This window comes from Mytilus edulis, chromosome 8 (assembly GCF_963676685.1).
Source record: "Mytilus edulis chromosome 8, xbMytEdul2.2, whole genome shotgun sequence".
NCBI classification, from domain to species: Eukaryota; Metazoa; Mollusca; class Bivalvia; order Mytilida; family Mytilidae; genus Mytilus; species Mytilus edulis.
This window is the reverse complement of record NC_092351.1, coordinates 60641298-60656125: the sequence shown is the minus strand read 5'-3', so window position 1 is coordinate 60656125 and position 14828 is coordinate 60641298. Positions and strand designations below refer to the sequence as shown.

The 14828-nt window shown below is 31.5% G+C and overlaps 1 protein-coding gene across 1 annotated transcript; it reads left to right on the top strand.

The window, feature by feature from the left end:
• Positions 1-213: 213 nt before the first annotated feature.
• LOC139484255 (F-box/LRR-repeat protein 4-like) lies at positions 214-14302 on the top strand. Its single transcript, XM_071267990.1, has 5 exons — positions 214-256; positions 5637-5691; positions 11516-11621; positions 13054-13233; positions 14158-14302. Exons 1-5 carry the CDS (start codon positions 214-216, stop codon positions 14257-14259), a joined length of 486 nt encoding a protein of 161 aa, XP_071124091.1. The 3' UTR covers positions 14260-14302.
• Positions 14303-14828: the final 526 nt, after the last annotated feature.

The following is a 14828-nucleotide window of genomic DNA, read 5'->3' as shown; positions in this document are numbered from 1 at the left end:
GAATAAAATTGAGACTGGAAAAACAAAAATTTATACAAAGGCCTAAGACTCCTGAGTCAGTTTAAGGAAGTCTGTGTCCGATATTAGGATGGATAACAGAAGAAACTAAACAAAATGGTAATGATACACAAACTAACAAAGGACTACTAGCAGTTACTGACATGACAGATCCAGATCTCAATTAAACTAATTGAGTGATTATGTCTTCAGCAGATGCAACTCATTAAAGCATTCAAGCCAACCAGCACTGGTGGCGGTAAGTGGTAGTGCATTTTAGTCTCTAATTGTTCTTGGGTAGAATGATTCTCTCCTCACTCCTCACATATACACGATAAAGATACGGATACAGCCAATTTATAAAAGGGATTGGTTCTTACCAAGGATACAGGGGTTTCAAGCCACGTGTCCCCCTTCGAAAGCCTTGAATGTCAAAAAAGGGTAGTTACAATCCCGGGAGCCACCCCTACCTTTTTTTTCCCATGAATCTGCCACTGACGATGGTATTTTGAAGCCTTTGATGTTTGTGTTAGGAGAAAATCTGTCTGAAGAAGTGTTAATGTTGTCTTTATCGACATTGACCATCCCGTTGGCAAGTCTATAGTGAGTAGTATTTACATCTACTTTTATACAATTTGCCAATGTTTTAAATGGTAATTTGGAATTAGAGTATTACCTTTGATAATTTCCATTTCAAATATTGATTATTATGTAAGAAAAGATCGGCTTTCCCTATTGTCTTTATATGCGAATGCTGTAGCTATAAACTTTAATTCTTTATCTTCGATCTGTCTGTTTATTCATTACGTGATATATGTAATACTATAATTGGTTTTGATAATTACAGGAATTTTTGAGAATATGATTAAATTGACTTTGTAAACTAATTTGAAAGATACGCCTTTTAAAAAAAATCAATACATTTCAATGCATGTCTGAAACTCATTCCATGATCCCTGACAATAAGATGCAGATTCAATATTTCAGTAGCAAGATTCGTTTACATGTGCACTTATTATTATGTGCTTTTGTCATGCAAATTCGATGTGGACTGATAGAAATTAAGTTCGGAAAATATTCTGTTGCAAAAAATACAGGCTTTATTGAAAATTCATCTGTGTTTAATAAAACTAAAACTTCGTCTGTTTTCCGATGTGTTCGATTACTTGTTGAGAGCGGTCTGTGTGCTTCCTTCTATGATGCAGCGAAGTTAGAGTGTCATGTAGATATAACCGGATGTTGCAACCTACCAACAACGCCGTCAAACGGCGTTTTAAAACTCACTCAATTTGAAGGACAGTATTGTACGTATATTTTTTAGTATATTGTTTGGAAATTTAGATTTTTTTAAGGACAAATTTAAAATAAATCTGCTTTTTTCACCTGATACTTATTTTAAAACATATCTATAGGGAAAAAAAACCCCGATTTTTCATAAAATAAGCAACACGACTGGTGCTGAAGATGGAGCAGGATCTGCTTACCCTTCCAGAACACATGAGATCACCCCCAGATATTGGAAGGGTTCGTGTTGCTTAGTCTTTAGTTTTCTATGTTTTGTCTTCCGTACTAATATGTGTTTGTTTGTCATTTTATTTTTAGCCATGGCGGTGTCAGATAAGTTTGACTGTCCCTCTGATATCTTTCGTCCCTCTTTTACATGATCAATCAATGACGATTCAGAGCTTGTAAATAGGAAAAGTACTTTTATATTTTCCTTTTCATCCGGAGGGCATTTCTGGGTTTATCTTTACCGTGAAGATATATAATTCGATAGAAAAAATTAAAATGTACCGAAAGTCTATCAGCTCTTCAACGTTTTACTTTATTGGCCTTTTTTTTTACTTTTTTGATTCTAACGTTATTTGTAAGTGTTTTTTGTAGACGAAACGCGCGTCCAACGTAAATACAAAATGTCAATCCTGGTATCTTTGATGAGTTTATCAACATACATATAAAATAAGGAATGGAAATATAAGGTATCAAAAGAATATAATACCAATATAACTTTTTCTTTATAGAAACTAACTTATCAATAATGAAATATATCAGGTTAATAAAATAGAAATTAAGAACTCAAAACATAGAAAAGAGCCCAAATTGGCTACAAATGTAACAAACTTGGAAATCGTAAAATAACATTGGACAGTAATAATACAAAGTATCAGGTAAATAAAACAGAAATTAAGAACCTTAAACATAGAAAAGAGCACAAATTGGCTAAAAATATAACGAACTGGAAATCGTAAAAAAAAACATTAAACAGAAATTTGAAGTAAAGAAAGATGAAACAATCTTTTATTACTGAATGTACAGTCTGTTTAGAATTTAATGCACTTATTTCCGAGTTACTTCCTACCCAAAACTTTTAATCTATGCAACACAATCCTTATTGGTAAACGATCTACAAAATTTAATGCAAAAAAAAAACCCCTTTAGACAGGGTTGGGATTATTCTCATAAATGATTACATACCAAATATCGGGTCAACATATGTAGTGATAAAAAAAATGTATTTCATCATGACAGTTGTCAGGGCGCAAGTATTCAAATAAACTGCAACATTTTCCCTTGAAGACCATAGTTTCAGTGAGTACTGAATACAGAGATAATGACCTCCAAAAATTCTCCATTTTAGGATATAACTTTTATTAAGGTAAAACGTTGCCCTGAACCTTTATGCTTGCGCTATGACAGAAAATATCTGTAAATCCAAATTAAAATTTTATCACTGAAATTTGATACCAGTTTTTGGAGCATAATACCAATAAATGTGGAAAGTACTAATTAATAAGGATCCTACCAAACCTGTTATACCCTACTCATAATTCCACATGGACAAGTAACAGTATAAACCTATAAGCCACATGATGAACATTCCAGAGGTCGATGAGAACTTATTAATATATATATAGTACATTGTACGTACCTAAGTGAAGGCTAAAACTAACATTGTCGTTTTACCTTCCCATGTTTATGGATGGTTATTGGTGTATATTTTAAGAACTATATACTATCCTGAATATATTGAATTTTGAAATAGTGAATTATTAAATGACTTTTTATATATCGTTACCCGTCCTAAATATACATTTTAGAATTAACAGGTCAACTCTCACCAAACCAAAGTAAACAACTCCCCATCAATCTAAATTAACACAGTTTTACGTTGGTAAACATTGTTTAGGTAACAATACGCAATGAAAACTGACAAACAATGGCTGTAAAATTTTCTCGTAAATGTATCTTGTAACTCCTGAGTGCCGATACTAGTAAGTGTTAATCCCATATTCCTGCAAACATAAAATATAAATTCCAAAGCATTAGTCTATCAGATTGATCAGTATTCATTATTCAATTATCCTTTTTTTTAAATTATTTTTCACTTGCCTCATGATTTTGAGATAATTTACTTTATTGATTTTTTTCAAAAGCTCCAATCTTCTTTCATTTAATAGAAAACGAACCTCCTTAAACTGAATTACATTACAGACTACATTTGACGAAAATAAGGACAATAAAAAAATATCATAAAACATTTAAACTAGATTCCAATTAACTAGCTTTTTCTGTTTTTTTTTTGTTTTTTTTTTATCTCTAGTAGACCTTAAGGTTGTATTGAACCATAAATGTCAAATTCATATGTATACAGGTCACCGAACATCTATATGAGGACCGAAACAAAACAGTTCTTGTCCATTCGTTTTTGATGTATTTTGTCGTTTGATTTTGCCATGTGATTAAGGACTTTCCGATTAGATTTTCCTCTGAGTTCAGTATTTTTGTGATTTTACTTTTTTCTAGTTCATAGCAATACATATGAATGAACTTTATTCTCACAAAACTACATGTCATAGTTACAGAGAAAATATATATTTACAATTACATATATGATTATATAAGCATGCACATGTGTGAACAAAACAAAACGTAACTTAACTTGGAGGACTGACTTTCACCTGTACTGTTTTTATAAACTTACATAATTTTTCTAAAATGATAATATTGGATGAATTAAATAAACTATCAAATTTGTATGTATTTGGATTTTTACAGCAATATTCAGTTAAAAATTTCTTTCTCTCTAAATCTAAAGATTTACAAGTCATTATATAATGATATTCGTCACCGATTTCACTTGAATTGCATAGATGACAAAGTCTGTCGTTTCGTGACAAGCCTCGCCATCTTCCCGTCTCAATTGGTAAACGGTGACTACCGTATCTAAATTTGCAGTATACAAATAATAAATTGTTAGGCAATATGTTGAGATAATTCTCAAATTTCAGATTATTTTTAAAAATTCTATAACATAGACATTTAGGTAAGGTTTCTATCTGTGACAAACATAATTGTGTGAACTGATCTTTAAGCTTTTGTTCCACACTTTTTGATACCCATTTCTCAGCAAAATGAAGGTTCGAAATATTAGACATTCCACAATTATTAAAAACATTTTTAATATAAATCAACCATTTACTTTCAAAACCATAGTTATTTAAATTTATAAGTAATAATTTATAAAGAACATGAGCAATTTTAAACTCTTTACCGTTTATAATTCTGCCCCAAAAATTTATCATACGAACTTTTGCATAAAGAAATAATGGGAATCTGCCTAGTTCTGCATAAACTATACAGTCTGGGGTTGATTGCTTCAAATGTAAAATGAGTTTACAAAATTTTAGGTGTACTCGCTCTAACAAGTCAAAGTTTTCAAAACCCCAAATCTCTGATCCATATAACAAAATAGGTACAACAGCCTTATCAAAGAGATCTAGTTGACATTCAATAGATAAGTTATTAATTTTACTCTTCTTCAAGATAGAATACATAGCCTTTATTCCTTGATCTCGTAAGTATTTTCTAGTTTGTAAAAAAGAACCACTTTTAGAAAAAAATATTCCTAAATATTTATAATTTTTAACAATTTCAATTTCATTATCATTAATAAAAAAATTCAAATTTTGTGGAAGTCTGCCATTTGCAAAAACAAGAATTTTTGTTTTATCAACATTTACCTTAAGTTGCCATTTGTTACAAAAATGGCAAAATTATAATTGTTTAACATACTTTGTAAAACTGATATAGTTATATAGTTTGTGCTTTATTATGACAGATAGTCATGCATGTTTATTTTTGAAATACAGATATATTTCCATGATTTGGTTATGAAGATACAACAACCATTCGTTCTATTTTCTAATCGTGTAACCAATGAAATGTCTTCCTTTAAATTAGTAGAAGTATATATCAATAAAAAAAACCCAGAGCATCCCGAAAGCCACGACTATTTAGACGGAAAATAGAATGGAGTGTCGTTGACAGATATTTTTATCAATGGATACGGTCACTCTGAAAAACTTCAAATGTTGACAGCAAAATTACAATCGGCACGTCTAAAAACCTCCTCTCGATAGGTACCGCCTTTTGGTGGTTAAAGTTAAAGTATTTTTCCATCGGAGTCAACAGGATCAGCGACTAATTTCACCAAAACAATCTTAAGGGTAGAAATACTCGCTCAATGTTAGTCATTAACTTTTCGATATAATTTACTATCAACTTTAGTAGTAAGATGTTCTATGAAAAGAACCCCTGTATTTTAAACAGAGTTGATTAAAATGAGATTCTTTTTTCAGACCAGCAATGGGTGTCGAACGTCATTGGCTACAAAACACAATGGGATAACGATGAGTAAGATTATACTTTTAAGTGCCAATCTAGAGCTTTCCTACATGTATATATAAAAAGAAGATGTGGTATGATTGCCAATGAGACAACTCTCTACAAGAAACCAAATTACATACAAATTAACAACTATAGGTCACCGCACGTCCTTCAACAATGAGCAAAGCCCATACCGCATAATAAGCTATTATTATAATATATGTTTTTTTAACTATGTGGTTACTAAGTCTTGGCCGTTTTTATAGTGACTATATATGATTACCATACCAAATATTTCATGGTTATTTTTAAATTATTTGATAATCTAGAACTGTATTAATGATTATTTAATTATCTTGGTTTAAAAATAATTAATGATTATTTGATTATATTGGCAAAAAAGTGATTAGGTGATTACTTGGAAACCCTCTTTTAAGTGCCAATATGACTAACAACCAGACAGTGGTGAAAACATGACAAACCAGAACCCGCTCGAATTTCCATTACTTTAAATTCAAAACGTAAAATGGTGAACGAATATAACATTCGTTTCCTATTCATTTTCTGGTATTTTATTTGGTTGAAATGTACTAGAAATTAACAATTAAGGGGAGCTAACTCCATAATTTGCTATCATTCTAATCAAACGTTATCTACGAGATTTCTGGAATTACCAGACGCGCAGAAATGAAAGACCTACCATATCGATCTCAGAATGAGGTTCTTTGAATTGGCTGATTCTACAAAAACTTTGGCACTTAAACAGCATGTCCTTTGTTCATCTCGTGGTAGTTTTTTGAAAAAATATTTCTTTTTCATATAAAGTAATTTTCTACTTTTATCTCATTTAGCTAGTTTAATACAAGAGAATCTAGATCAATAAAAACTTCTGTTGTATATAGTAACTAGATTTTTATCCTGATATTTGAGGACATGTTTTAGAAATACTGTAAGGATATACGCATTCCGATGAAAAACGTTCTAACTTCTAATTTTTTGGTCGATCAATGCGCGTGTGTTTGGTGTACGTTTGGGAGTCTAACACTTCATCCGCTGCTCACAAAGAGAAGCGAGATTATCTCAGGGTGCAAAGTGTGTCGTGTTCTCACAGTCCTAAAAGTAAAGTTAAGATGCTGATGCGGAGATTGAGACAACGAAAATTAATAAATTGTGTTAAATTTGGATGATGTAAATAATATTTGTGTGACAAAGCGACCTTAACATCGTTCGCGACCGAGAGTTAAAATCATTCCTCAGTAAAGGACCTAAATATCGTCCCCCGTCAACTATTAACTGGAATGAGTGTCGTAATATCATCAACGACTCACTCCGCGCCTACTGTTTGAAATGGGTAAAACGGGAAAAAGCTGACAAAAAATCTTTGGACTCTTTTATTAATTCAGTAATGAAGATAGTTGATATTCGAATACAACATTTTAAAGAACATTTTACCCTCAACAAAAACTATAAAAACCCTATTTCGCGTATCAAAAATAAACTAACAGAACTAGCCAAGGAATTTGTTTTTGTCCCGGCTGATAAAGCTGCTAATTATATCATTATTGTTTGACGTAAATTTTATATAGAGGTTCTGCAAAAGGAAATCACGAATTCACCAACATTCCAACTGACTTCATTTTCAGAAAACGACATCTGTAACAAACATAAACTTTTAGCTACTTTTTTACAAGCAGAACCAAACACAATGAAAGTCCCAACTATGTACTGGCTTCCGAAGCTGCACAAAAAACCTTACAAATATAGATTTATTTCATCTTCCAGCCATTGTTCAACTACTAAATTGTCTGTTTTACTTACTAGTACACTTGGTACAATAAAAAACCTGATAATAAATTGTTCAAATAAGGCCTTTGAAAATAGTGGAATTAATTACTTTTGGAGTGTCAAAAACTCGTTGGAAGTACTTGATAAATTGCATGCATATATTGGTGATTTTGAATCTGTTCAAAGTTTTGATTTTTCTACCCTATATACCACTTTGCCTCATATTCTTATTAAGAAAAAATTCACATCCCTAATTAACTGGGCATTTAAAAAGTCGGAATGCGAGTACATATGTTCAAACTCCTTTAGATCATTTTTAGTAGCAATAAACAAAAGAACTATGTCAATTGGACATGCTTTGATACTATTTATGCACTTGAATTTTTACTTGATAACATTTTTGTTCGCTTTGGAGATTCCGTATATCGTCAAGTTATTGGAATTCCAATGGGGACTAACTGTGCACCACTTATTGCGGACCTGTTTTTGTATTGTTATGAGTTACAATTTATGACTAAAATTAGCAAAGACCCATCAAAACAACATTTGATACAAAAATTTAACAATACTTTTAGATATTTGGATGATATATTGGCTCTAAATAATGACGACTTCAGTATGTATACTAAAGAAATTTATCCTGTAGAACTTACTTTAAATAAAGCTAATGATAACAATGACCACTGCCCTTTCCTCGATCTTGATATCTATATCATAAACGGGAAGCTTAATACAAAAATTTATGATAAAAGAGATGATTTTTTATTTCCTATTGTTAATTATCCATTTTTAGATGGTGACGTTCCCTTGTCACCATCTTATGGTGTTTATATATCTCAACTTGTACGATTCGCTCGTGTATGTAACAATGTATTAGATTTTAGCGAGAGAAATTTATGTATTACTGAAAAATTATTACACCAGGGTTTTCGATATCACAAACTGGTCAAAACATTTACTAAATTTTATCACCGGTATAAGGAAATAATTCGTAAATATAACTCAACATGCAGACATCTTATACGTTCAGGTATTTCACATCCAAAATTTTATGGAAATATTCTTTATAAAGCACAAAAATGTCAGTATTCTCCTCAGAAACTAACAAAACCTTTAAATAGACTTATTAAAAGGGGATATAGTTACGATACTGTTGTCAGGTCATTAAAGATTGCATATTTTGGCTTTAACATTGATTCACTGATAGGGTCTTTGCATCGGAACTAAACACATTTACTTCTAAAAAAAACAGTTGTTGGCATGACACGGGTTATGTTCTTCTCATATATTTTATGATAGTATGATACTAAACCCCTAACGGGAGGGATTGTACCTGATATTCATATGATGAAGACATAATCTTTCAATCAGTTTAATTGAGGTCTGGAGCTGGCATGTCAGTTAACTGCTAGTAGTCTGTTGTTATTTATGTATTATTGTCATTTTATTTATTTTCTTTTGTTACATCTTTTGACATCAGACTCGGACTTCTCTTGAACTGAATTTTAATGTGCGTATTGTTATTCTTTTACTTTTCTACATTGGCTAGAGGTATAGGGGGAGGGTTGAGATCTCATAAACATGTTTAACCCCGCCGCAATTTTGCGCCTGTCCCAAGTCAGGAGCCTCTGGCCTTTGTTAGTCTTGTATGATTTTAAATTTTAGTTTCTTGTGTATAATTCGGAGTTTAGTATGACGTCCATTATCACTGTACTATTATGCATAATTTAGGGGCCAGCTGAAGGACACCTACGGGTGCGGGAATTCTCGCTACATTGAAGACCCATTGGTTGCCTTCGGCTGTTGTTTGCTCTATGGTCGGGTGGTTGTCGCTTTGACATATTCACCATTTCCTTTCTCAATTTTATAGTAGTTATCAAAAGTACCAGGATTATAACTGAGTACGCCAGACACGCGTTTCGTCTACATAAGACTCATCAGTGACGCTCATATCAAAATAGTTATAAAGCCAAACAATACAAAGTTGAAAAGCATAGAGGATCCAAAATTCCAAAATTCCAAATGCGGCTAAGGTTATCTATTCCTAGAACAAGAAGATCCTTAATTTTTTTGAAAAATTCAAAGTTTTGTATCAGGAAATTTATAAAAATGATCACATTATTGATATTGATGTCAACACCGAAGTGCTGACTACTGGGCTGGTGATACCCTCGGGAACGAAACGTCCACCAGCAGTGGCATCAACCCAGTGGTGTAAATAGTTATCAAAAGTACCAGGATTATAATTTAGTACGTCAGACGTGCGTTTCGTCTACATAAGACTCATCAGTGACGCTCATATCAAAATAGTTATAAAGCCAAACAATACAAAGTTGAAGAGCATAGAGGATCCAAAATTCCATAACTGAGATCTATATAAGTATGTATAAAATTAAGAAGGCGTATTATGATTGCCAATAAGACAACTCTCCACAAATGACCACTCAAAATGACAGAGGAATTAACAGCTGCAGTTCAATGGCATATGAAGACAGCTCTTTTACAAGTAATGAGTTTATTACTAGGATTGTACTCTTTGTAACATAAAATCCAATAAACAAAAATATGAAACAAATATTGGATACCTTCATAATATTCAAATCTGTGTAACGGAAATGAATGGTTATGTTTTACTTCTTGTACCTCCAAAAGTTATTTTATATGGGTTATATAGAGGAAACTTAATTTTTCGTCATTTAATAAATATAAAACGATTGAATTGGTAAAAATTCAAAAGGAGAATTACTGTTAAAAAATACTTTCGAAATATATATATAAAAATAGGGGGTTACAAATTTCTTGATAAACCCCTCAAAACACAAATCGTCCTATCAAATTATGTATAATTATCTGCCTTTAATTCTAAAATTATTTTTCTGAAAATTTTAGTACACTCAATGGCGCTTAGTTTTTCATAGTTCTTGAAATTTCAATCTAATGTTTTTGTTGTATATTGAATGATACTTGGTAAAGTATTTTTAAATCAAAAGGTAATTTTGCAGGTTCAATATGCCCAGAAAGAGACACCCGAACTACCTTAATTAACACTATTTTGCTTTTACGTTTGCAATTTAAAATATTAAATTGAAATGCCTATAAAATACTTGTCTGCATTTTGATTTATTGGAAACTTAAAGATTTTCTTCTACCAAAGGTAGATAGGGTGTCTTCCTCCATTTTGGATTTTGAAATACTAGAAAACAAGGTCTAGATTTTTGATGAAATGTGCAAATTTGTATAGTAGTAGGTAATTCATGTGTAAGAATTTTCATTATAATATAGAAAATACCATGTTTGATCATATTTATGATTGTATTTTACAAAAATAAACATTCTTTTGTTTGATTCATTTTTTTCCAAGTTTGTCAAATAAGGGGAGGCAACTCAAATGCAAGGGCAGATAATTTAGATAGTGTTACCTTTACAATAGAATGTGTTAGGAATTTACCTATTTTTACACGTAGCAAGAAAACGAGTCCGGTGACCTCATTTTTTCTTTTTCTTATCTGAAAGCATAATATTGGAGCTATCTTCTCATATTTTATCTCAAAATTCTATGGTGTGGTTTGCGTTTTATGGCGGAAAAATGGGTTTTCCATGCATAATCTATAGAAAATCTTGACAATTTTGCACAACCTGTAGTGTGAAAATAAGTCCGGTGACCCATTCTTTTTATTAATGTTTTTAAACAACCAGGATATGAACTACATTTTGGCAAATTATTAAAAGATTCTATGGATTATAATTAAGACACCCCAGCCATCGACTTATGAATATTCGAATATCTCTGGTGTCTTCCAATCGTCACATTTCGGCCGATTCCGTACCTCAAGAAGGAGAGAAGCGGAGTCACCCGAGGATTGCCGATCGATCCTCCTCGGTCATTTATACGAAGGGGGTCAATCGTCACATCTCGGACGATTCCGTACCTCAAGAAGGAGAGAAGCGGAGTCACCCGAGGATTGCCGATTGTGGTGTCGTCCTCATTTCTTTTGTAAGGTTAGACAAACATTTAGTCCAATATCACAGTACATATAGAGGACTACAGTAACATTTTTATTTTAAGATATTCAGCAGCCCAAGTTAAAGGACCACCAAACGTCTATCCACAATATGGAGATAAAAAAGGAGCATGGGCCTTGATGGGAGTAGCAGATGATCACTATATAATGGTATTATAATAATTTGTAAGAGTATACTTTTGATGAATTTGTGTTTTGCGATTGAAGTATTGTAGTACCTTATTTCCAAGTAATAAAAATACATTAGTACCTAATAGTTTAGTTCTTTTACAATAATTCGAAATTATTAAACTATTTCAATACCATACTTTCGTTGTGCTGGATATGTACTTCAATTTGTAGGTAAATCTTGTATAATTTTAAAGTATATAGTACATGTAAGTCATATGAAACGAGTGATTGGTGAAACATAATGTTTATCCAATTCTTGAACCAATGCATGTATATATCATAAACTTAGTCTTCTGTGCACGATTTTATCATTTTTTACGCAAACATATCGTATAATCATCATTTTTTTTTCTCTCTGTCTGTTATGTTGTGAAAATATTGCAGCTAGTTAACTGCCGTGTTTTGAAGCCGTGGTTTACCGATTGTCACCTTATAGTTAACAATAAACAAAGAAGCAGGGATATATCAGATAATAGTTTATTCTAATGACAGATCCATGCGTATTGCGATCATCGGATTTTTACGAGAATGGTCACGCTAAGGTCACTTGCATACGGAAAATATGTCGGAAGCAAGCGATTTAAAAAAAGTAAACTTCTTCTTAATGTGGACAAATTAAAGAATTTTCTTCAGAAAAAAGTATATGTACACAAGTTTTATAATGAAAACTATCCATTTAGTTATAAAAAAACCATATGCATCGTTTTTTTTTAATTTGAGGTTTCATATGATTTTACGGTATAACAATTAATGTGTGTACTTTTTCAGTTGATTTAAATTATTACACTGTCTATAGAATTTCCTATCAAATCATAGTTAAAAAAAATAGTATGTATGTTTTGTACCTTCTTTGTACTACAATAAGGAGGTACAAAACGGGTAATTCATATATGTAGTGCAAATCCAGCACTGTAAAATCGTAGTACTAAAATAGTATAATAGTCTGGAAGTACTAGATCAGAACTATGTTATTTAGTTACTTTAACAATATCTGTACATTACAAAAGTACATGTGCAAGTGTAGCTTTGAAGCCAAAGTTGGAAATGAAACGAAAGGAAAACGAGGAAAAAGGAGAAGAACAAAGCTCTCAAAAACTTTAGGAGTGGCAGTTTTAAACACAGATTGCGCCTAAATGTATGTATGTTAATGAGATAATCTCAAAATGAGATTAATTTGGCAGCTTTTGAAGTTTTGCGGCGTTCAAAAACCGGAAGTTTCAATTCACTATTGCTCTTACATTGAAAAAGAAAAACTGAACAGGTTCAAGTTTAAATAGATTGTTGCACGTGCAGACTTCTTTAAAGTGTTGACCTGTGGAGTCCTCGGGTGTTACTCATAATTGCTGTTAAGATTTTGATGTTTGTTCTTAAGTGTACTGTATTTACAATATCACAGTTTTGGTTATTTCAGATTAAATATCCGAAGAAAATTTACATTCAGAGTATCAATATTTATGAGACGTACAAAGGAGGATCAGCATGGAGAATAAGTTTTAAGTCCCCAAATGGCAGTTGGCTCACTGTATGGGAAGTTGACAGAGCTACTCTTTCCACTGTTCCAAGTAGCAGAATTTTCTCTCCGCCAATTCAGGTAAATATCAAAATGCTATATGAGTTTTGTGCATCTTTGGTTCTGTTTTTTTTTTTTTTTTTTTTTATAGCATTAATGATTGAATTTTAACATTCAATAAGTTGAAATACACAGAATTGTCGAAGTATATTTTTTTATTTTGTCATAATGTTGTCTTCAGTTGTTGTTTTCTACTGATGTGAACATGTATAAATTTTTTTACAATTTAATTTGGTCAAATATATAGCAAATTTCCATACAAGCTATATATGAAATAATACTTTTGTTTAAATTACAAAAAGTATGTAACCAAATAAACAAACTCACATTTCTGCTTTTATTGGTACTAAATTGATTAAAATTCAATTAGAAATAACCTCACAATATATTTTTGAAAATAAATACATGGTTTTGTATGAAATATATAGCAAAAAATGTACATGAGGAATACTTATTGCATAGAGATGTACCTTAAATATTCAAACTTTAAAATACGTCAATGAGAGAGCAATCCAACGAAACAAATAGCGAAAAGACATTAAAATGCCAACATACAATAAGGGAGCTACCATTTGATTTTTATGGAAAGAGGGGGGGGGGGGGGGGGGGGGCTAGGATGAATTGTCCTTCCTTTTTTTTTTTAGTTGTAATCTCTTTCCTGCCTTTTTATTTTTCACTCTATTCGGTCCTGCCTTTTTTTTTATTAGTTTATCCTGACTTTTTTTACCTAAATTGTCATCCTGCCTTTATTTTTGCAAAGTGTCTCATCCTGCCTTTTTTTTTACTCAAAACTCCTGTCCTGCCTATTTTTTTCAAATTTCATCCTAGCCCCCCATAAAAATCAAATGGTAGCTCCCTAAACAAGTATGTCAAGCTCATAATCGCCATTTGGGATTTTGGGAAATGAACAATACTGTATTCATTGAGTAATGATGTTTATTTCAGACTATTGCCTTTCCCGCAAATGAAGTTCATATTGAAATAGATACAACAAATACCAACGAGGATTATGAAATTGACGCAATTGAAATAACAGGACAATGCTGATTTAAATGACAAAGCATACATTATTAATAAGCTCCATTTACCTTTTTTTATGAGTTAGACATTTAATTTCATTAATTGTTTAAATGTTATAGATATTTAGAATTATTCCTACATTTTACGTACAAACTAATTTTCACAATAATAAAAAATAAAAAGTGGACATATCTCAAACGAAATGTGGTAATAAGTAAACATTTCTTGTATTCGCTAACACGGTGTGATATAAAAAAATTGCAGTACTTATAAGTTATCATATTAGGAATCTAATTTATGGACAGCTGTTAAAATGAGCCAAATAACGCAAGTTGTACATGTAATTGGATATACTCTGACATATATAATATCTGAAAATGTTTAGACTACAAACGTAAGCATCATACGCATTAAGGGATTGTTCAGTTTTTATTGATTAGGGATGTTGATGTGTACATTTGATAAATTAAATTAAAGAATATCAGGGTTTTTATAACTAACATTGTGTAGTATCTCAATTTAAGTTTTCCGGCGAAATTTAGAGGATCATGAAATCGGTGTTTTTTGCGTGTGTTAATTTTATGAGAACATAGTTA

Bases quoted from the DNA above. Each gene is read 5' to 3' on its own strand.
- LOC139484255 (XM_071267990.1), top strand. From the start codon at position 214: ATGCAACTCATTAAAGCATTCAAGCCAACCAGCACTGGTGGCG. The intron at 257-5,636 runs GTAAGTGGTAGT...TTCTTTTTTCAG, and splicing joins GCCAACCAGCACTGGTGGCG to ACCAGCAATGGGTGTCGAAC. The intron at 5,692-11,515 runs GTAAGATTATAC...TTTTATTTTAAG, and splicing joins ACACAATGGGATAACGATGA to ATATTCAGCAGCCCAAGTTA.